Raw genomic sequence first — 24452 nt, 5'->3', positions numbered from 1 at the left:
GCACACCATCGATCTCTTGTCAAGAGTCTGCTTGTCTAATATACTCAGTTGAAATGTGTCAAAAGTCCATGGAAAGTAAGGTCCCACTTACAAATCTCTTGTGCACTACAGACCACAGTGACTAACCAAATGAACTGCTTTCCCAAAGTAAGCACTCTCCACTTCATCAAAGCTACTCAACAAGCTTGTAATGGGGAGCTGCTTTGTAGCAGTCGAGCTAGGAGGTCTCAATAATTATGAATAAGAAATATAAATGGCGTTTACAGCACCTATTAAGAAGACTTCCGAGCCTCTTCTAGACTTTCCTTTGATTCTGGAATCAAGAAGAGTAAGGAGGGTGAGGTGGTGGAAGAGGAGAACAACAACAAGCTCCAGGAGGAAGAAGAGAGGAGGGACAGGGATAATGGTACTTCCCAGCCTTACTCTTGCTTATTTTCTGTCTGTCTCTTCTCTGCCCATAAGGATGTGGTCAAGGTGAGCTTCTGTGAAGACACAGGAGTCATAGCAGCAGACACTGCCATGAAAGTAACTAGGACTCGCACCAAATTCAAAATGCACACCAACAACCACACTATTAACAATCATCGATGAATATCCTAGCTTTCAAATATTACTCTGATATAAGGCAAAGGTTTGTATACTTCTTAGGAAAAAATGAAACAATATGTTGTTTCTTCCATTATTGTCTGTTGTTTTAACATAAGCAATAAACCTCAGTGTTTATCTTTCAACTTCCTTATGCTAAGAATATGTCATCTCATTACATCCTTACAATTGATGTAATGGCCATAGAAGCAATATACTTGTTCAAAAATTTATTAATTTCTTAAAAATGAGCTTGTGCATTGATTAGTTGTAAAACTGATAAGCCAAAGGGTAAAGGCCACACTCTTTGCAGGAACTTCGAATTCGAGAGAGAAAGATATTTTCAGCAGCTAGGAATGGAAGGTATGGCTCATACAATGGAGTGAAGTTGTTACTGGAAGCTTACTCCCTCCCTGCTACCATCTACAATCAACAGAGGCATTCACTCATTCATTATATTGCATCTGCCTCCTTTACAAATGGTGTACCTGCCTGGGATGCAAAGGACATTCATGAGTTTTTCTCAAATCATGAGTACTACATAAATGCTGTTGATCTCGAGGGTTAGTTTACCAACAGCAGATATTTAAATACAGGAATCCTTAGTTGAACATGTCTACCCATCAGTTACTGTAGTATGAGAATCTTTGCTATTCTATTGCTTTGAAATGCTATTAACCTTTATTTCTGCCATGATGATCAAACTTTCATTGCAGGTAACACAGCTCTTCATAAGCTAGCCTCAAGACAAGCAGTAAATGGTAATGATGGTGCATTATACATATGGAATGGTAAAAGACTGAGTCTGGAAGATATATGGATCAGCATGGCTGAAACATTTCTTGATCATGATTGTGACCCAAGGATTAAAAATCACTGTGGTATCCTTGCCCAAGAGCTTGCTGCGGAATATGGTCACCATGAACTTGCAAAGTTACTCAAAAAGGTCCGTTGATAACCTCAAAGCTAATTAAGAGCAGTTAAGTTCAAGCTTTTAAAACCTGTATTTGGAAATTATTTGAAATGAAATACCAATCTGTCAAGCATTTCACTGTCGTGTATTGTAAGACGTCATTTACCCAGATCTTCACTCCTATAAGAAAGACTGTATATATTTAAGCACTTGATATCATCACGGTCCTTGAGAAGGGATGAACTTATCTCAAATCTCTACCGAATGCAATTCACAGCTATTCTTTTCATTAGTTACAGGGGTCATAAAAAATTTAAATTTAGTCATCATACATCAATAACCTTTTTCAGATATGGTCTGTCCTCTAGGGAATGATTTCACTTAATTAGACTACGGCATTCAACTATGTAAAACTTTTCTTCTCCTCTGAATATGAAACACATCTCACACCTAGGAAACAAGTCCCTAACAGAACTGAAAGAAATATTTCCATCTAAAAATCCAGCCATTCAGTTCACGGTTTAATCTTGCTTTATATCCAACAGAAATGTGACAGCCTAGGAAAAGTCGATTACAGTGTGACAGCAGACCGATTCAGTGAGATGGTGGACGCTGTGAGGAGAGGAGAAACAACAAAAATTATAGACTTATTAAAGAGTGGTGTTCCTCTTTTACCAATAAATGCACATGCTGACCCTCTAGTAGAAGCCATCCGATGTAATCAAAGAGACACAGTTATCTTACTTGTTGGAGCAGGCGCTCCTCTTGGTAACCAGTCTATTGGCGACATCACTCCTCTTGAAGCAGCCCATACCACGGTCGACCTCCCTGCAGTAATCCCAGCTCTCATAAGAAAGGTACTCTCTCTCTCTCTCTCTCTCTCTCTCTCTCTCTCTCTCTCTCTCTCTCCTCTCTCTCTCCAGTTCTATTTCCTTTCAATTACACTGAAAATATCTTTCCGTAATGCTGCAGAAGTTAAAAAAGAAATGCCACTAATCTGGGCTTCTTTCCTCACAAAGGTTGACAATAGCTCATTCCTTTGAAAAAATGAAGCCTCATATAAAATTTACTGAAGGTAACTATAGTTAAGACAAAAAGTCATGATGTCATTTTAATTCTATTGCGCAACGAGACTAATGAATCACATCTTTAAACTCTCATAAGAAAAGGAAACTGCACATGTTTAACACTCATGAAAATGACAATTTCAAAGTTATATGTCAAACTGCAACTCTCAAGAGACTTACTAACTGTGGAACAATTTGCAAGTCTTTACGGGAGTTTTACTTCCGAAGGGTGATAAAAATAGTCACTAAATTTCTTCATAATTAAAATCTTTATGATAAATGAATCAACTAGTAAAATGGCTTACAGTGCTCAAGGCCCTCCAACTTTTTGAATTGGGGTATGAAATAAACATCACTTGAAAGATGACTGATGCCAAAGCATATGAGAATACTATTTTAGAATGACAAAAACTACATAAGTTTGCAGGCTGTCTTAGAGCAAGAGCAAGATTGGTTTAATCTAAAACTAACAAACGACTACACATTTAGGGATAATCACATTAAACATAAAACTTGTATACTATACACAGTGTACAATCATGGAAAAGCTACTGTGTAGTCGAAAGCTGTAGAAAAGTCTGTCAGAGTGGATAGCCATGGGAAAAGTCTTGCATTGTCGGAAGCCAAGCAAAAAGTCCCATGCGCTGGAAAATATGTAAAAATTTCCTCATTGTGAAAAGCCATGGAAAAGCTTAAGCAGTGGAAAGTCATAGAAAAAGTCCCGCGCAAAGGAAAGTAACGAAAAAAGACCCACCTAGTGGAAGGCAACAGACGAGATCCCACACAGAGAAAGATTTTAAAAGTCCGATGCAGTGGAAAGTGATGAAAAAGGTTCCCGAGTAAAGATTGAGGAAACTGCTGTATACTGTTCAGTCAGAGCAATCATGCCACCAAATTACTTTAAATTAATGAAAGGAATTGCTTGGGCAGAGAAGATGCTGGAGTGAGTTCGTGCGTTTTTCACAACGCATGCCGAAACTTTCTCTTAATTGCGATGGAAAGGGGGATCTAAGATCCTCTTAAAAAGATACTAATCAAATCCTTTAAAAGGAATGATATTGTATATGTAAAAAAAATGTAACAACAGCAATATTATGAGATCACGGATATTTTAAGTAGGTTACTGTGCCAAAAGCGCAGCCATGCATGTATGTTATGTCTGTCATACAGGCACACAAGAATCACGTTACATTTTCACCACCAACGCTGGGCTACTTCATACTAAGTCAGACTGCCTTCACAATTCTAGGTAGAGGTCTATTAGTAATTAATAGCTTTGTAATTAGTCTTTACTTCCACAGCGTTTGAAAAAGACATAGGTGACCATCAGGAATTGATCATAAGCTCGGTGATATTACGTCATTTTCCATCAGTCAGGAGTCTCGAACAAAATTTCAAAGGGAGCTCTGTAAGGGAGGAGTTTTCCTCTAATTCGCCTCCTTTTTTTTTCTTCTTCGTGTCTCATGAATAAGTGTTCCAGCAGAGAAATTCCAAATTTATTCATGGTACTTACTTTTGTGAAGCATTGACCTGGAATTTTATTTTGAAATATAAATATTGTATATAAGTAGCAGGTAATTTACATGATATGCTTTAAACAAAAGTAATCCGGTCTACCAAATTGCTTGAAGAATAAAATTTACCTTTCCATATTCGCAGTTTATATTCAGTTTTATGCATAAAATTCTATAGGAAGATGATACACAGTAGGTAACATTCAAATCTTCATTGTTTCTCTTTAATACACAACTCTCCGTTACTTACAGGTACTTGGTGACATGCTTCGGGAGGAAGGGTTAAGAATAGGCATCAAAGACGAAATGGCAGAGTTTAGGAATGAAGTTGTTAATGCTGGTTGTGAAGCTAGGTGGAAATTCGAGCGCGATGCAAAAGAAAAAAACGTTGAGGCTAGAGAACTGTTACTGCAGGCAGCAGAGCAAGGGTGCTATACATTTTGTCAGATGTTGTCACAGGAAGATGTTCACTTACATTCAATGTGCAGAGAAGAAAATGCTTTCCGAAAAGCCGTAGAAAATAATCAAGTGCACACACAACTTACTTTGTGCAGAGATCTGAAAATGTCCCCACTGACATTTACTCTTTCAGCTCTTGAGTCACTCAATAGGGATCTTGGTACAAGTATTTTGATTGGACAAATCAGAATCCTTAAAGATGCTTGTAAAAATCCATCAAATCCTTTCCTACAAGGAAAACAAGGGATGGCTATTGATCAGTGCATAAATGACCTTCAAAGATTTTGTGATACAAATTACTCACAGCATACAGAAATTGGAGAACCGCTAGACACATTACTATACACTGTAGCCAAAGAAGGGCTTGATGCCATAATGTACGTCCTTATGACGAAGTGCAAATCTTTTGATATAAACAAGGAAATTGACTTTTCCAAGAGTACTCTCCTCCATGTTGCAGCCATGAATGGACAAATCAATATGATTGAGTTCCTACTTTTCCACGAGGCGAAGCTCGATCTGGTAACAGTAGGTGGGTATACAGCGGCTCACCTTGCCGCCCTTGGGGGACACAAAGAGGCATTTTTGTACATTGAAGAACACATGCAGAAGAACGATATTAATGTAGATGCTAAATGTCAAGTAGGCCTCACTGCATCAGAACTTATGGCTAATTACTCTACAGTATGCGGGAGTCTCACACTCCCCTTAACATCACATGAAGATGCACTTACTGTCATGAATGAAAAAACGAATTCTGAGAAGGCCTATGAGATACTGAGAAGGAAAGGAGAAGCACTGAACATAACCAAGCCACAGGCTTTGTTTGAGTGTGTGGAAAAAAATGCTTTTTCCGGTGAGGATATGATTTATATCTCGACAACAGTCAGAGAAGAAGTTGGTGAGATCTGCAATGCCCTCAAAAAGTCTGATTTTGGTGGAATTCTGTCACTTATGGGGCCACTTCAAGAGGATACTGAAATATTTAATGTCTCAGATGTACATTTCACTTTAGAACTGGAGGCATTTCATTGCATGGATCACACAGCACCTGTAACCTATGAAGAAGCGGCAAACCGCAACCATACCACATTCATTCTTCGTCATAATTCAAAACCTGATCTTTTCAAAGGAACAAATTTTATTCAGGAATTTTCTAAGGCTATGGAAGCTGCTCTTCTAAGCTATAAGAGTTCACCAGATAAAATCTCTTTATGCTCCCCGTTTCTGACCACTGGTCTCTCTGAAGTATCTTTTTGTCTGCTCTTGAAAAAGGATGAAAATTTCATAAAAATTGCTGTGCACGTGCTGCCCATCATAGCGATTTCTTCTCCAAAGGAAAGCAGAATTAAGGAAGGTTATGAGGAATATATTAAAAGTAATAATGGTAATGCACAGATTTGCCTTTTTAATTCTGAAGGAGAGTGGCTCTTTCATCCACACCATTTTGAAAAGTATATGTTTCAAAACCTAAATGAAAGCCAAAGAAAGGTTAGAAGAGCCTGTCACCTTATTTCAAAGCTTCTGAACCCATGGACATGGGCTCCTCCTTTCAGTGCAAAGCACTTTATCAAACCCTGGCACACATTATCTGTGGGAGTTGATTTTCTTCAGCCAGAAGCTGTTAATTCTCTCTTCCTGAGGGAGTGTACCAAAAACAGTTCTCCTTGGACGGAAGATAGAATCTTCCAAAAACTTCTCTCCTTATATCAACATGCAGCTGAGAAAGATCCACAGGGAACATGGACTGTACAGAAAAATATTGAATCGTCTGTTTTCCTTCGAGTATATTATGAAAACAATGACTCAGTTTGTGGAGTACTAAGATATTTGGAATACCTTCAGTCAAACAATAATTCTTGTTGACTGTTATAAAAAGAATGTATTACATCAGTTAAGCTTGAAAGGTATATTTAAATAGTAGTTTTTCTTGTAAAATATGTACCTAATTATTTGAATCCTTTTCTAATAAGTTACCATGAATACATGCTTTTGAGCATATTTGTTTATGCTTTATACCTTACGATTTCAGAACCTTTGTAGCAGAAATGCAGTTTTTGTATAAATGAAAATGGTTTATTGCTGAAAATAGTTTTCTTAGTATGACAACTCTTTTGGACATAATTTGGAATTTCAAGTACTTTAACTCGCTATCTGTAATGCAACTACAGTAAGCATTTATTATGAAAATGTTCTCTGCGTAACCAACAACACTTTTGATGTTGACAAAAATAGTTGTTTTACTCACAAAAAAAATCGATGTTTCTGTTACGACACTTTGCAGCTTTGTTTTCGGTGACCTAGACGAAAAGAGAAGTTTTCCATTATGTATTGCCAAATTTGGCAATATATAATGCACCAACAGGCCCTCATCAAACCTAGGTCAAATGGAAGAAAGCAAAAGACGGGGCTTAATCTTAAAGGATGCAACACCAGTACATTTTGTGAAATGTGACAAGGATAGCCCTGAAGAGAAAACTCCAATTTATTTCTGCAGAAGAAAGAATGAAACTCTCATAAATGATAATGTTTTTTCTAGCATAAAAACCCAAGTCTTGATGTAAAGATAAGTTAGCATTCTATGACCATAATGTTTATCCTGTGGATCACTTTAGCAAGGAGGTTGTACCATAGATACAGAGGAGAGATTGGACAATCACGTGAATGTCGCGTGCAAGTAGGGCGCCAGCGCAATGCGTTGATTCCAAGAAATGGCAGCAGCAGTGACTGCACAGACTGTAAGAGACCGCATCGCGGTCTTTCGGGCGCACGTGTGTGGCGTCATCCATCGGAGGAAACAAGACAAAAGCAAGAGCATCCCGTTTTCTCTCTCTCAAGGAAGGCAACTTCTACCATACAGTATTTCCGTCTGTTTCTCCCTAACCATTGTCTCGATTTATGTACTATCACCACTACTTGCATTGCCATGCAATCATTCCAATCATGTAATCATAATGTTCCACCGAACCTTCTGTATCAAACTGTACTGTATGTATGTTTCTGTTTGTGAAGACGCCAAACGTCTCGCCATTTCACATATCTTATGCTACTGCATTGTATTCATTAATCTGTCTCGAATCTCATGCAATTGTCCATATGTGGAATTTTCTGGCCTTTCCATTGATATATGTTGTATCATTGTACACTTATTGTACACAGATGTCCGAAATATAATCTCTGTTTTGCCTTTGCTGTGTGTCGAAACTACTTTGCGGCTCGCACCAGCCAATAACAACTTCGAAGATTCTGTACAATCATTCAGTAAGGAACCACAAATAAACCAGGCAACACCCAGCCAGTATGTCACTCTATTCCATCCTTACAAGACCAGCAGCAACAGACCCACATCTGGCACCCAGTGTTGGGCCATCAACTGTGTTACATACAGAAACAGGGTCTCAGAAGAACAGGGGGGATCACATTTCACAAGTAACTGACATATCTCCATTCATGAAAATCCTTTTAACTGTGTTGAAACAATCTCAAATAAGTAAACGTGTTAGATCACAGTCAACGTACGGTCAACTACACGCCTGCTTTTAGAGTAATAATATAATGGCTGTTGTAATAAGCTTTCTATTAAAGCCTATTGGACATTAAATTCATATAGTCTAACAAATTAGCATGTAGGGTTACTGTCAGTCTGTATAACTTTGGTTAAGTCTGACAATTTTCCCTACTAGGAGTACTACAGTGTACATAACCTAAATGTTTTGATGTTATTTACCATGTTATCAGTAAGTGTTATAATGTTATTTACCATGTTATCAATAAGTTCTCAAACCTCCTGGTATACAGAGGACTCGGCTGTCAGAAGATGCCTGTCCCACGGAATTTGATCTACTAGAACACTTCAAGGTAGTATTCTTCAATTTTACAATTATCATTTTTACCCTAAAGGATACTTCAAATTCATACTATAGCTTTAAAAGTACACTTTACCAACTAGCTAGTCTACCAGGGTTGATCATCAAATAACCAAGGGTAGCCTTCCATAGCCTAATCTTAGCTTAGCAATGGTAGCCAAACTTGGCAACCTTCAGGAATGCTGAGTTTTTTATCTGTCCCTCTCCACTGACTATGAAATACGTCTCAAGTCTTGGCTAACTATGAAAGTCAAAGTTATTCTTACAAGCTAGCCTAACTTAGACTGTACAATGTAAATAAGTATGTTGAATTCAAGTCAGTATGGCTGTGACATGCCACATAGCTTTATATAGTACCTCTTAGTAATATTCCACTTGAAGCTCTACAAATAACTTCTGTAATGGTTCGAATGCTTTTATCTCCTTCTGAACAGTACATACAATGTACTCTCCTATAAATCACAATTGTATGAATTAATCATAGGCGTAGGAAGAGGGGGGCCAGAAGGGGCGTGTGCCCCCATATTTTTCAGAGAGGGGGCGAAAAGGGTATTTTGCCCCCCGCTTTTTTTACAACAAAAATTTATTGAATATATATATATATATATATATATATATATATATATATATATATATATATATATATATGACCTGATTTTCAGTCATCTATAGGTTCTACCACTAGGCCTACAAATAAAATGCGTAAGATAAAATTAACACGTGTGTATTTTCCTTAATAGTTACACAGGGCCCTGTTGCTAATATTACGGTACTTAATTATGCAATTATAGTTGGAAGGTACTCTGAGGTGGCACTCGCCATGACTGTCTTTCGGACGTGCTTCTTAAAGAGGCCCGTCGACCGCTTAACCCTTACTGATGTTTAACTTTTCAAACTGAACTCGCTTAGGTCATAGACCTCAGCTGATTGGTCTCTTATAATCGAAAGGAACCAATAAGGGTCTTCGATGCATGGCACTCATTTGAATTACCCACGCCAAACCCCAACGATCGTAAGGCGTACGGCGACTTGGCAGTATCTATCTGTTCGTTACTCTCTGATCACAAAGGCGCACAAACAACTAGCAGATTTTCTGTTATGTCTCACACATGAATTTCTATATAATCAGTTCACCACTCCCCTCAAAGTTCTGCGTCTCGCAGGACTCACAACACTATTTTATATTATATATATATATATATATATATATATATATATATATATATATATATATATATATATATATATATATATATATATATTAGTTTCTCTGCAAAAACAAAACTAAAATTTAGCAAGCCAGGGTCAAATTGCCCGGCTACAGTTGGCAATTTACAGTGTTATGAATTCCACGCATCACATCGCAATGATTTGATTTATTTTTTTTTTATAATAATAATAAAAAAGAGAATCATATAGGATCAATGGAATAATAATTTTTAGCTCCACACATTAACACACACAACTTTCTTAGAATTTGGATTGAAATAACCGGCAATTCAAATAATCAAAACAAGACAAAAAAAAAAAAAAAACAGATTACTGTCAATCATTAAGACAGAATAATTTTGTAAAAACCACAAAAATTAAATAAAAACAATAAATGATATCAAATAGGCATGAATAAAATCAACTACAAAAAATGAAATAAAAAATCGTGGAATGCAAGTACATAGACACGTTTATGATGTTTTCTTTTCACAACAGCACATGACACCAGTATTTGTAACCGTCGTCTATATGCACACTGGGTGGACTATTAATGATCCCCAGACATGCTTGCACGTCATTTTCACTCTCCTCTCCCAGATAACCAGGCAGTCCCGGGAAAGGGTGTAGCCTACTGGCTTATTCAGGTGCCACATCAAGACATCTTTGACGGGATGCATGTGTGGATAGGTGGTAAACGCCTTGGACACCGATTTTAATATGTTGGATCACCGCGCTGTCGTTTTTAATTTCTTTCACACGATACGGTCCCAAGTAGGCGAACTCGAGTTTATGTTTTCTCGGTTTCAGCCTTTTCAGATAGATTCTGTCCCCTACTTGTATCTTAGATGGTTGCGTGCGGAATCGCTGATCATATTTCGTCTGATACTTTTCATTGGCCCTCAACAAAAGCGTCTGCGTTGTCTGAAACACTCTTTGGGTCAGGTTACAGAACATCACCCGGTATTGTTCAACACTATATAGTGGTAAAGTTCTAGTGTCTATGATCACAGTATATGGCAGTGAAGGGTCCTGTTCATACACTAAAAAATACGGGGTATCTCTTATGGAGCCGTTATACGCCATATTAAGTGCAAGTTCCGCCATCGGCAACATCTCTACCCACTGATTTGGACTGTCTGCTACTAAATATTTCAAAATATTTGTTACTTCTCTATTATGGGATTCAACTAACCCATTGGCTGAAGGCCGGTAAGATGCGATCGTGAAATGTTCTACATTTAGCATTTTTATTAGGTCTTTTATTACTTCATTAATAAATTCACGTCCATTGTCACTGATTAACGTATGGGGACAGCCGAACTTCACTATGAATGAACACACGGATTTGGCAACTTATATCGCAGATTTATCCACCATCGCATACGTGTGCGTATACCGCGTGAACGCATCCACCATCACACACACACACACACACATACCTGAATTGCCCGTCCCCGGGGGCGAAGGGTCCCACAACATCAATATGTGCTCTGGCAAATTTGACTGGATCCACTGGCCACATTTGAGCCTTCGGAATAGTATGTCTATGGTTCTTCATGGTATTATAGATGCGGCACTGGAAGATGAATTTTACAATGTCTTTTTTCATCCCTACCCAAAAAAAGGATTCTCGTGCCCTCTTGAGGGACCTTTTATACCTGTATGTCCTGCATAGAGACTCACATGCAAATTATCATGTGGATGGCTTTCTCTATCAAAGAGTGAGGAAGGACGACACGAGATCAGATACCGCCCGGTCTCTTCTCATATTTACAAAATAAGATATCTCCTTCAAGGAAGAACATATTTTTGGGCACTGTTAGGAAATCGGGAAACTCGTTACTCGCACCCCTTACGTAAGTCTTAACCTGTTCAATCCAGGGCTCAGACTTCTGACCCCTCATCACCTCTTCTACACTCCAACCACACAAATCAATCACACACTCTCTCTCACTCCCAGGGCATCCGCTTCCTGACCTCCCTGGAGGGTCAGCTCTCTCGTTCTCACAGCTGTTTTGATTAGCACCCCTTCTGCCTCTTCCTAACTCTCGAGATACCGAGTTATTCCCGTTTCCCACATCGGGTGCCTCTGAGGCATGCAACTGTTTCTTTCGCCGTTGTTCCTCTCTCTTTGTTGCTGAAGTTGTAACTCCTATTATGGCACTCCTGGAGAGAGCATCAGCTACTTTATTTGTTTTCCCTGCTATATGTTCAATTCCTACAATATCAAACTCTAACAGCCGCTCGATCCAGTGAGCCTGGCGAGTGGTTAAATCCCCTTTCTTGAATAAATCTCTCAGTGGGCGATGATCTGTTTATTTTGAATTTGTGTCCCAGCAAAAAGTAGCGATGTCTCTCCAGCCCCCAGTGAAAATCTGTTTCCTCAACGAATCTAGTGGTCTCGCTATTTTTCCAAAATCTTTTATGAACTTACGATAGTAGCCTGCGAGGCCGAGGAAATTAGCTACTTCTTTTGCATTCTTCGGTTGAGGAAATTCTTTAATTGCTGCTACTTTATCTGCACAAGACTTAAGGCCTTCAGCTGTTACGAAGTGCCCCAAAAATTAAACTTCTTGGTGAAAGAATTTACATTTGGTTAGATTAATTTTCATACCATGTCGTTTTAAAGCTTCTAAGACTTCAATAATGTCCTTTTTATGTTCTTCTACTGTAGCCCCTATTATGATTATGTCATCTAAGTATACAAACACTCTATGTCCTAATAGCGAAGCTAATACGAACATCATAACATGTGAAAAATGGGCAGGAGCATTCTTTACTCCAAAAGGAAGGTAATTATATTCAAACAATTGATCATTAGCTATAAAGGCTGTCTTTTCTTTGCTACTCTCGTCTATGGGTATTTGATGATAACCTGACTTTAAATTCAAGATTGTGAAGAATTTACTATCTCTGACCTTAACCAACAGTTCTTCGATAGAGGGCAATGGAAATGCATTGTCTTTCGTGATACTATTCAACTTTCTATAATCAACACAGCCTAAGAGAACCATCCTTCTTTTTAAACCATCACGATTGGCAAGGCCCAGGGAGATTCACTTGCTCTAATTGTCCCTTGTTCCCTTAATTTATTAATTTCGTTCTCTACTTCCCGCTGATAACAAATTGGAATTCTATACGGCTTAGATCTTATGGGTGGTTGATCCCCGGTCTCTATAACAAAAGGAAAATTATTTATTCTACCTGGGGTTTCGTCGCCAATCGCAATTACATTTTGATAACTTTCTACAATTTCCTTGACAATATTTTAATAAGTAACAGGGGTAGACCCATCAGCTGTTCTCAGGAGTTTATCCAGACGTACTTCACCGTGACCCTGACGCGTGCTACTCAAGGTCGTGAGTGTGTGAGAAGCATCTGTTATTTCACAAGTGAGAAGCATCTGTTATTTCACAAGGTTCAAGGTCGCACATCGACCCACTGTCTAATACGATACGCTGATCACTAAAATTAATAAATGGCACATTAACTTCGCCGTGTATTACCTCGCTCAGACCCGGAAAGATAAAATCTTCCCATTTCTTGCGGGAGTCACAGCGAGGGATGAAAGAGTCCGGGGTGGTGCCACAACTCCCGCCTCTGGGACGGCGGGTACTTTCCCTCCACCACCTTTCCGTCTTAGGGAGACTTGTAGACACCTTGGTCTCTCCTCCTATGTGGGGATTCATTGTCCTTTTAAATATACTTCAATCCCCTTCCTTTTTGTGCCAGCTATTATTATGTCATTCCTAGCCACAAAATCAACTCCTAAAATAACTGCAATTCCTTCTACTTGTAATGCTGGTACTACATAGAAGATATGTGTCACTACTCGCCCATCGATGGTTATCTGCTGCTTCACAGTCCTTTGGGTTACCATCTGATGGCCACCTGTGGTGCTTAGAACTAAGCAACCTCTCATAGGCTGCACCGACCCTGTCACAATGTGTTCTTCTAACAAAGACACACTTGCGCCAGTGTCGACCAACGCCCTTTGCTGTCGCTCTCCCACCCATATTTCCACGATGGGCACCGCGACATCCTTCATGCATTGAGGGGGGGTGATAGGCTCTTGCATTACCTCTCCTCCCTGCACCCTCAACGTTTGGGTAGGAGCAGCGACAGTTGACAGAGTGCTGTCCACTACTTCTCGGGGGGTTGGTTGACTCCCCTCACTCCCCAACAAGGCGTCCCTTGTCCTATCAGGGGCGCAGTCGTTGTTTGGACCTGCTGAGCGTGGGTGTAGTCGGGGGTCCTCCCGACTCCTCCTCCACGCTGCCTTCCCCTTCCCCTCCTTAGTGTAGGGGGAGCATTGTTTTGCTGGCCGTAGCTGTTTTTTGAACAAGTGTTCGCCAGGTGGTCGGTTGCATTGCAACGAAAACAACATCGCAAATGCCGACCGTCCTTTTCCCTGCTGGTTTCCCCTTGCCTCTTCGCGGTCCCTGGGCGCAGGACCCTGCCCCCTGGATGGTGGGTGAGGCTGGCTGAGGACTCGCTTGGTCAGGTTGTTTAACCGTTGCAACAAACAATTGGGAGGTGGCCTGTCCCCTCCCCCTTGATTGTTGGCGTTGTTCGTGGTCCAACAGAAGTTGAATCTTAGGCAACAAGCCTTGTAAGGGCCTCTCATCACCAATAATGAATCCCACTATGGAGGTGGGAAGAATTCACCTCAGCATGCGCCGGCAGAAGTCTTCTTTTCCCTCTACAGTCTGGTCTCTTTCTGGGGTGAGGGACTCATAGTCTTCACCAACGCAATTACAAAATGCTGAAATTGGCTCTCCCACCCCCAGTATGGGGTTGTAGGTTTCCATTAGCTCCATCTTCTCCTCTTGGTGCAGGGCAAACTGCTGGGTGAGGTGTTTTTTAAAAGTACCCCAGTCTGAGGAATAACTGGAGTCCCAACACCTGATTTGCCATGAGGCATTCCCGGTCACTTTTTCTTTGGTTTGCACAATTTTTTCCCTATCTGTCCAGCCTACAGAAACCAGTGTGTGAGTTGTCAAACTCAGGCACTGATCCATCTAGCACTGGCAGTTCATTTATTTTTTCGACTGATTGCACTTGTGGTGACGATGCAATGTCGGCTGAAATTGTGGGTGGGTCGACGGGCTTTTTATTTTGTATTTCATTTGTTAATTTGTGCAACTCTTCTAACACGCTTTGGATATCTGTTGACTGGCAATACCCTGTGACTGACACCAAAAATATGACCTGATTTTCTGTCATCTATAGGTTCTGCCAGTACAAATAAAATGAGTAAGATAAAATTAACACGTGTATTTTCCTTAATAGTTACACAGGGCCCTGTTGCTAATATTATGCTACTTAATTGTGCAATTATAGTCAGAAGGTACTCTGAGGTGTCACTCGCCATGACTGTCTTTCGGATGTGCTTCTTAGCCCATCGACTGCTTAACCCTTACTGATGTTTAACTTTTCAAACTGAACTCGCTTAGGTCACAGACCTCAGCTGACTGGTCTCTTATAATCGAAAGGAACCAATAAGGGTCTTCGATGTATGGCACTCGTTTGAATTACCCACGCCAAACCCCAATGATCGTAAGGCGAACGACGACTCGGCAGTATCTATCTGTTCGTTACTCTCTGATCACAGAGGCACACAAACAACTAGCAGATTTTCTGTTATGTCTCACACATGAATTTCTATATAATCAGCTATATATATATATATATATATATATATATATATATATATATATATATATATATGTATATATATATGTATATATATATATATATATATATATATATATATATATATATATATATATATATATACATTTCAATATATATATATATATATATATATATATATATATATATATATATATATATATATATATATATATATATATATATATATATATATATATATATATATATATATATATATATATATATATATATATATATATATACACACACACACATTTAGGTTATTAGAAATCCAGGAATTATTACCTCAAGGACACAGAAACAGAGGGGAATCTTTGACAACTAATGAAACTAAGGGTCAGTGACCTTGATCCTAAGCACCAGGTAGACTCGGGTTCCAACTACACATCTGAGATCATCAATGAACTCATAAAACTTTGATGGGACACTCTGTTCTATGTGATATTGTCAAGAAAATCCAAAAGAGTAAGTTCTATGCTGTCCTTTATGATGAAACTACTGACATATCAAATAAAGAACAATTCAGCATATCAATTCATTGGGTTGACAATATCATGATAATTGATGAAGACTTTGTTGGAATGGTCAGTGTTCCCAACATAACTAGTGAAACCCTATGGATTGCCTTGAAAGATGTTCTAGTTCATCTTCCACTACCATTAGAACACTGCCGTAGACAAGGGTGTGACAGAGCTGCAAATATGCAGGGAAGAATTAAAGGGCTTGCAACTAGGATAATGAAGGAAAGCCCTTTAGCTCTGAAAGTGCACTGTTTTGCACGTTCTCTCAACTTTTACCTCCAAGATGTCACTTGAAAGTGTCCAGCAATTAGAGATGCTCTTGAAATCTTACAGCTCATAAAGCTCTCCCCCAGGAGAGAAGATCTCTTCAAATCAAAGCAAGAAAGTGCTACCTCAGGTGTTTCTGGAAATCTCAAGACTTTATGTCCAACCAGATGGACTGTCCTTGCTGAGTCACTTAATTCCATCCTTGAAAACTACCAAGTCCTTCTGGAAACTGAAGAAAAAAACACCACTACCAACAATGAATACTCCCTTGGAGCCAGTGGCCAGATGGCTAAAATGGAGAAGTTTTCAACATTCTTTGGTCTGAAATTGGGACATTTGGTCTTTGCAGCCTCTGAGACACTATTGATAAATCTCCAAGCTATTAAGATCTCAGTTCACGATGCCACCAAAGCTGTAGAGCTTGCCAGAAAGTACTATGCTGATCTTCAGAGTGATAAGAAGTTCAGCACTTTCTCCAGAGATGTTCAAATGGCAGCAAGAGACATAGAAGAAACAGAGGAACCAAAGTTACCGAGAGGGAGACATGTACCTGTGAGAGCTGATGATGGCAGTGCAGCAGAACATTTCCCATCAGAGGTTGAGGAATCCTGGTCAGTGGCGGGCGGATGGCGTCATCCCTGACGAAGATGTGGGTGGTGGATGGTAGCCCTGGCGGTGTGAAAGTGGTCGATCTGTTGGTGTACGTGCGCTTGCAGGGGGCGAACTTGCCGACCACGTCACGGAGCCTCTGCAGTGATGGATTGTGGCGATCTTCCGTCACGAGTTCGCCCGGGACTATGAGGGACTTGCCGTAGGTCTTTTCAGCTGCGGAAGGGGTGCCGTTGGCTCTGGAGGCGGTTCTTAAGCTGAGGAGGACCCACGGAAGCTGATATTTCCAATTCTCGGCGGTGCAGTGGGCCATGAGGGATGCCTTCAGGGACCTGTGGAACCGCTCGACCAGGCCGTTGGCCGCCGGGTTGTATGCCGTGGTGGTGTGATGTTTGGTCCCCAGCAGCTGAGCCAGGGCGGACCATAATTCGGACAGGAAGGTGGGGCCCCTGTCGGTTGTGATGTGGTCTGGGACACCGATGCGGCTGACCCAACTGGAAAGCAGGGCCTCGGCACACGTGCTGGCAGTGGCTTCTTGCATCGGTGTGGCTTCGGGCCATCTCGTAGACCGATCTACCACCGTCAGGAGATATCTGGACCCACCTGATGGCGGGAGGGGGCTGACGACGTCGATATGTATGCGGCCAAAACGCCGCTCTGGCTGCGGGAACTCGCCTATTCCGGACTGTGTGTGACGTCCCACCTTGCTGGTTTGGCACTGCAGGCACTGTTTCGCCCAGGACGTGGCATCTTTCTGCACTCCATGCCAGACGAACTTCTTTGACAGCAGCTTGGCCGTTGTTCTGCCGGAGGGATGTGAGAGGCCATGAATGATGTCGAGCACCTGGTGGCGGCGGGAGGCTGGGACCAAGCGAGCTGACCAGTAGTGATGTCGCAGAGGAGGCTTGGGCCCCCAGGGGCAAGGGGCACATCCCTCCACTTAAGGGATGTGACAGCGGTGCGGTAGGCTGGGGTTTCTGGATCTGCGACCTGTTCCCTGGCGAGGTCTTCGTAGTTTACCCCGAGCTGCACTGCGTTCAGCTCGAATCTTGAGATGGCGTCTGCTACAGGATTTTTCTTGCCGGGGAGGTACGTGACGGAGCAGGTGAATTCGGCGATGGCTGAGAGGTGTCGCCGCTGCCTGGAAGACTATATGCGTCCCCCTGCTTGGTGAAGGTGTGAACCAATGGCTGGTGGTCCATGAAGACTGTGAAGGGTGTCCCTTCCAGGAGGAACTTGAAGTGCCGGACTGCATGGTACAACGCGCAGAGTTCCCTGTCGAAGGTGCTGTAGCGGGTCTCTGCGGGGTTGAACTTCTTGCTGAAGAAGGCGATGGGCTGGGGGGCGCCGTTGATGACCTGCTCCAGGACAGCACCACAGGAGACGTTGCTGGCGTCTGTTGTCAGCTGGAGGGGGGGGCTCTGGGGTCGTGGTGTGCCAAGGCGGTTGCCTCGGCGAGGGCAGCCTTCGTCAGGGAGAAGGCCCGCTGCTGGCTGGGTCCCCACGACAGGGACTTTGGTTGGCCCTTGAGCACTTCCGTCAGGGGGGCAGTGGTGTGTGCGATCCCGGGGATGAACCGCCTGTAGAAATTCACCATCCTGAGGAACTCCTGGATGGCCTTGATGGAGGTGGGGGTGGGGAACCTGGTGACGGCTGCGACCTTGGATGTGAGTGGGCGGACTCCTGCCGGGGATATCTCGTGGCCCAGGAAGTCAGCTTTCTGGACGCCGAATATGCATTTGTCAAAACGCACGACGAGGCCTTTCTCCTGGAGGCAGTGCAGGACTGCCCAGATATGTTTTTGGTGTTCACTGTGAGACCTGGAAAATATGAGGATGTCATCAACGTAGCAGACGCAAAACTTCAGGTACCCGAGGATGCTGTCCATGAGCCACTGGAAAGTCACCCCGGCGTTCCGCAATCTGAATGTGGAGAAAGCAAACACATAGGGCCCGAACGGTGTGATGATGGCGGTCTTTGGGATATCCTCTGGTGCGACAGGTACCTGAAAATATGATTTTAGAAGATCTAATTTAGTGAATATTTTGGCTCCGTGAAAGGAGGCCATGAGGTCCTGCATGTTCGGCAAGGGGTAGTGGTCGGGCTCCGTTGCGATGTTGAGACGCCTGTAGTCGCCGCAGGGTCTCCAGGAGCCGTCCGGTTTCTGCACCATGTGGAGGGGGGAGACCCACAGACTGGAGGCCTTTTTGCAGATTCCCATTCGCTCCATCTCTGCGAATGCGTTTTTGGCCTCCTGAAGGCGCCGTGGGGGAAGCCTCCGGAACTTCGCATGTGTAGGGGGGCCCTTAGTCGTTATGTGATGGTAGATACCATGTTTGGCTGGGGCCCCAGGGACTTGGCGGAGCTCGGGCTTGAATACTTCAGGAAACTCCGTTAGCAGCTGCGCATACTGCTGGGGGGCGACGGAGCAGATGGTGGGTGCCTTGGGTCCCGTTGCTAACGGGAGGGACCGGCAGGAGTCGGTGTCGAGGAGGCGTTTACGCCCGACGTCGACTGCCAGCCCAAAGTGTGCAAGGAAGTCAGCACCCAGGAGCGGGGTCCCTAGTCCGCGACGACAAATTCCCAGGAATAACTCCAGCCAAGGATGGAGATTGACAGGGGCCTTGTGCCGTAGGAGAGGATGGGGGATCCGTTGGCGGGCGTCAGGGAGGTGGTTGGATCCGGTTCCTGCTTGTGGTCCTCCCTGGATGCTGGGAAGATCGATTTAAAGGCCCCTGTGTCGACCAGCATCATCCTGCCGGAGACAGTGTCGCGGACGTAGAAGCCTATTGATTCTGGGCCCCTGGGTTTTTCGGTTGCCATGGCGGTCTGTCCTGTTGGCCGCCGCCACCCCTGTTTTTTTGAACAGGCAAAAGAGCAGGGCAGCAGGCAGTTCCAGGTGTCTTTGCCAAACCGCTTGTGGTAGTGGCACAGGCCCGGGGAACTCCACTTGTTGTAGGGCGGTGGTCGCCTCCTGGTGACGACGTTGATACTCTGCTCCACGTCTTCTTCCTGCTGGACGGAGCTGATCGATTGTGTGGGCACTGTTAGCCGCTGCATAGCCTTCACGCAGTCTGTTAGGTGCTGCGCTGTTTGGAAGAGGACGTCGAGGGGCATGGTGTAGGGGTGAGGAATCTGGGTGCGGACCTCCGGGAGGAGCTGGCGAAGGTAGATCTCCTGCGACAGGCTTATTTCTTGCTGTTTTTTGCTGCCATCAAAGTCTGGGAGTGAGAGGAGGTCCTCGATCATGCTCCATGCATCTACCGCATTGAGATCATACCGCAGGTTGAATAATAAAGGTCGATGGCGCGGGCGGCCGCTCGGCGATCGGTAGGGAGCACGTCTCGAGGAGGGCCTTCTTCATGATGCGGTATGTGAGGGGTGTGCACGGACACCCGCGAGATGATTTTTTATATACCTCCTCCGGAAGGGCGTTAAGCAGTGTCGGCCTGCAGTATTTTGTCGGTTAGGTCCGCTATCCTGAAGTGGCTCTCGACCCTGTACAGTCACATTGTTGGGTTCCCCTGGGTGAACGGCGGCAACTTTACGGACAGGGCGGCCCGTGACTGTGTTGCCGGGCCAGGGATTGTTCGGGGCGCAGGCATGGGTGTGGAGGAGCGTGAGGGCCTCGGCGCGGGTGAGATGGGAGGAAGGTAGGCCTCCGAGTCCGCGAGGTTTGCGGTTATTTGAACGAGGGAGGGGATGTCCGCGTCCATGCTCGCTCTTTGCCCTCTTACTGGAGTGGGGTACTCGTGTCAAAACGCACTTGGAAGTGCACCGTGTGCGTCCGTTAATGACGCTGGTGATTTTGCTGAGAGTCAGCATGCCCAAACGCTGGTTACAGCGCTGTCTTTAGTCCACTATGGGCATGAGTAAGTTCCTGGAGCCAAGACTGAGTCGGCGTATGGGTCCGCTAATGGCTCCAGGACTACTCCGGGGGGTCACCACTGTAAGAGGTGCAAAAGAAACGAGCAGGTAAAAGTGACTGCTACTTTATTACAGATCCAGCAGTTTATATAGCGGCAGACTGGCGTCGAGCTGCGAAAGACAATGAGATTGTGTGTGACCTGAGGTCAATAATAATTAACAATAATATACAGCGAGCAAGTACAGTTTACAATATAAAGACAGACAGAATTCCAATGTGGATATAATCTTGATGCCTGTGAATAAAGAAATACAAGATACACAATTGATAACAGGTGATCAAATACATATATAGTTTAACTGATTGAAATCGTGTGACCTGGCACGTTAGGCGTGACTAATTGTATGGCGAAGAAACTGGGAAGTCACCATAGAAAACTTGCTCAGCGGAGACTTAGCGAATGACACGTTCACTGGAGACTCCGCTGACGGCTCTGTAGGTGACGTAGGTGACTTTACAACCTGACTATTTCTTCTTCCAGCTTGGCGGTCAAAGCTCTCCTCGGTCAACAGGCAAGTGATTTGCAGGCAGCCTGGTGCTCCCTTGGTCTTGGGTTCTCCATCCACTACGACATGACAGCGTTTGCAAAGATGCCGGTTACCGTCTCCACCCACATCAGTGTGCTAGTGACTGCTGTCCTGGCATCCCAGCGTGCAGTTCCCCGGCCTCCAGGTTTTGCCTTGGCTCCGCCATCCCAGGCTATACCACCTAGGATGGTGACCTTTACCATGCCCCAAGTGATGGTCCCAGCTCCTGCTGCTCCTGTGGTCTCTAACGTCCAGGCCGCTGTTGCTGCTCCACCTGCCCTGGCTGTCCCAACTGATACTGTCACTGCTCCTGTCACTGATGTTCCTGCTGCCTGGGCTGCTCCTGTTGCCCTGGCTGCCCCAGCTGCTCCTATGATGTCGGCTGCTCCTTCTTGGATGGGTATTTGACACCATCCTGAAGAAGATGACAAAGAAGAAGTCGAGGAAGAGGTCCCATAAGGGGTTGTCACCGTCATCTTCATCGTCTTCATCTTCGTCATTGTCATCTGCTACCCCCTCCTCTTCCTCTTTCAAGGCTTCTCGGCCGAAGAAGAAGGATGTTTCTCCCTCCCTGCCCCCTGCCAAGAAATCCCACCCTGTGACTTCTAAGGGGCTGCCTCCCTCCATAGGGGAAGCAGTGAGATCTCTCGTCGGCTCTTCCCAACCCTTGGGTGCGGGAACCTGATTGCTTACTTCACCAGGGTCAAGCATTTTGGGAACTGCGGGCACGCAGACCTCTGTTTGCCCTCCCATCGCCAGTCCTAAGAAGTCAGCTTCGAAGGCCCACGCTGTGTTGGGTGCTCATTCACAAGTCATTCCAAGTACCCAAGTCTCCAAGGAGATTCAAGTATCACAAACCGGTGCCAGAGAGACCTCTCACTATCCCAGTTCAGGCACAGGACGAGAGAAAGATTAGAGTTGTGCAGGTGTCTCGTCTCTTCCTGCTAGCACTGCCACCAGTGCTCAGCCAGGTTCCCAGTCTAGTGCCTTGGTCCCTAAGGTCCATACACCTGGAGAGACAGAGAGGAGGTCCCCTGTTCAATCTTCTTCTCATGAGGTTTTGGCCTCGAAGAAGACTGGGGCATGTCAAGAGGACAGCACAAATTTTAACCAGCCACCCGCACGTTTGGCTCTGGCTAACCCCCGATTGTGTTAACGCGATCAGCCTGGCTCTGTCGAGTTGATCGCTCGGCTCAGTTTGGGTGAACCTCTACGCTCTCCTCGGAACAGCACTTCGCAAAGGCATAACCGCTCTCCTGGACCCACACTGCCGTCATCACTGCAGGTTGGTGATGCTCGTGGCCCACCCCCCTGCTGGGTCTGCTGGCAGGACTGGTGGGAGTGCCCGATCCTCCTTGCCTGTCCCCTCAACCTCCTGGAGTTTTACCGGGAGGCGCGAGTCGGACAGGAGCAACTCTGGAGAGTCCTCTCCCTAGGGTTCCACTATGAAGGCTTATGTTCATGGCTCAGTTCTTGTATCGAATCGGTTGTATGCTTGAGTGGTGCAGGAAGGATCTTAGGGGTCTGACGAGGTTCTCCCTCCTGTGGGGAGAGTAGATCAGGAGGACCGCACCCTGGAAGGACTCAAGGGTCCTCTTACTCAGGGTGCGGGCACCCCAGAGATACAAAGGACCTTTGCAGAGATCATTACGCTGATTCATCAGCACAATGATCTTGGGAAGGGGCCACAGCCTCTTCTGTGGATCGTCCTTTGCGCCTTGAATCCTTCTGGGGTCCTAAGAAGGAGCCCAAGGTTTCGGTGGGGCTGCCATGGTCCTCGCTTGCCAAGGGGTGCTCGATCAGGTGAATAATCTTGTCTCTGGGCAGGAGAATTCGCTTCATTCGAACTGCTTGGACAACTTCTTCCCCTCCTCTGCCTTGACAGAAGTGCTTCTATACGCCCTTGGAGGGGTCCTTGCCGACCAAACAAGTTGACCCAGACATGGTTCGCTTAGATCCAGGTCTTTTGCTGCAGCACCTTACTTCAAAAGGGGTCTCCCTTTCCCAGCAAGAGGCAGCAAGCATGGAGGCTACCACCATGGCAGCCCTCCAGGCAGTCTCCTGGCTAGATCTGTGGTCACTCACAGTATCCAGGGTGGCTGCCTCCTAGGGTGTTATCGTTCCTCCCCCTCCAAGGGGGTTGTTGTTCCTGTGCCAGTCTGGAGGTAGGGCCATTTCCTACCTCGCCCTCCAGACGGCAAACCTGGTGCTGAAAGGGAAGGGCTGTTGTCTTGTCTCAGATAGCCAGGTTCGTTGGTCCCGAGCTGGCAACGACCCTAAAGAACAGACTGTTGCTGGGTTCTGCCTCTCTATTCCCTAGGGAGTTGATGGATGCTGCAGTGGACAAGCATTGAGCTGAAGACAGTAACTTCCTTGTCCATCAGGCAGTGGCCAGGACCTCCAGGTCTTCATGCACCACTGCAGCCCAACCTTTGGGTCAGGCTAGCACTTCCTCGGCCCCTAAGAAGACCCAAGCTTCAAAGGGCACCCGCAGGAACACCCAGCCTTCTTCTTCTGCCAGAAAGAGTGCGCAATCAGGCCCCTTTCAACCAGCTCTTCAGTCTGGAAAAGGGGACAAGGGGAAGAAGAAGATGGGAAAACGCTAGGGGCTGCGTTCTCCTCCAGCTGCTGCCATTGGTGGGGGGGGCGGTTGCCTGTCGAGCCATTGGACAACATGGCAGCAATACGGAGCCAAGACCTGCATAGCGGAAGTCCTTGGGGAGGGATATCTACTCCCCTTCGAGTTTCAGCCATCCTTCATCAACTCTCCAGTTCACCTCCTTACCTACCTTCCCAGATTGCTGAAGGATCTAGTACTCAGGCAAGAAGTGCAAGCCATGCTGAGCGAGGGTGCAGTGGAAGTTGTGTTAGATCGGTCCCCAGGCTTTTACAGCCGTGTCTCTCTTGTAGAGAAAGCTTCGGGGGTTGGAAACCAATAATAGACCTCTCTCCCTTGAACCGATTCGTTCACCAGACTTGGTTCACAATGGAGACAGTGAGCTCCGTGCTCACCTCCATCAAGGAAAATGACTTCATGATTAAGTGGACTTGAAGGATGCGTATTTTCAAATACGCACCCATCCCTCCTCCCACAAGTACCTTCACTTTACCCTCGGGGAGATGGTGTTCCAATTTAGGGCACTCTGTTGCGGGCTCTTGACCGCTTCTCAGGTGTTCACGCATGTGTTCACCCTGGTCTCAGCTTGGACCCATTCGCATGGGATATGTCTGTTGAGCTATCTCAATGATTGGCTTGTCCTGGCAAGCTCCCACTCACAGTTGCTTCA

The 24452-nt window shown here is 44.6% G+C and overlaps 1 protein-coding gene across 2 annotated transcripts in view; it reads left to right on the top strand.

The window, feature by feature from the left end:
• LOC136840299 (uncharacterized) overlaps positions 1-7832 on the top strand; it is a 114244-nt gene extending 106412 nt beyond the window's left edge. For both annotated transcript variants that reach the window (XM_067106991.1, XM_067106992.1), the window contains 4 exons: positions 899-1148; positions 1302-1531; positions 2044-2355; positions 4332-7832. In XM_067106991.1, coding sequence (XP_066963092.1) covers positions 899-1148; positions 1302-1531; positions 2044-2355; positions 4332-6404 — 2865 coding nt within the window. In that variant the 3' untranslated portion in view covers positions 6405-7832. The remainder of the gene's footprint in view (positions 1-898; positions 1149-1301; positions 1532-2043; positions 2356-4331) is intronic.
• Positions 7833-24452: the final 16620 nt, after the last annotated feature.

This window comes from Macrobrachium rosenbergii, chromosome 7 (assembly GCF_040412425.1).
Source record: "Macrobrachium rosenbergii isolate ZJJX-2024 chromosome 7, ASM4041242v1, whole genome shotgun sequence".
In the NCBI taxonomy this organism is placed as follows: Eukaryota; Metazoa; Arthropoda; class Malacostraca; order Decapoda; family Palaemonidae; genus Macrobrachium; species Macrobrachium rosenbergii.
Note: the sequence above shows the minus strand (reverse complement) of the source record. Positions and strands in the feature narration are given on the sequence as shown.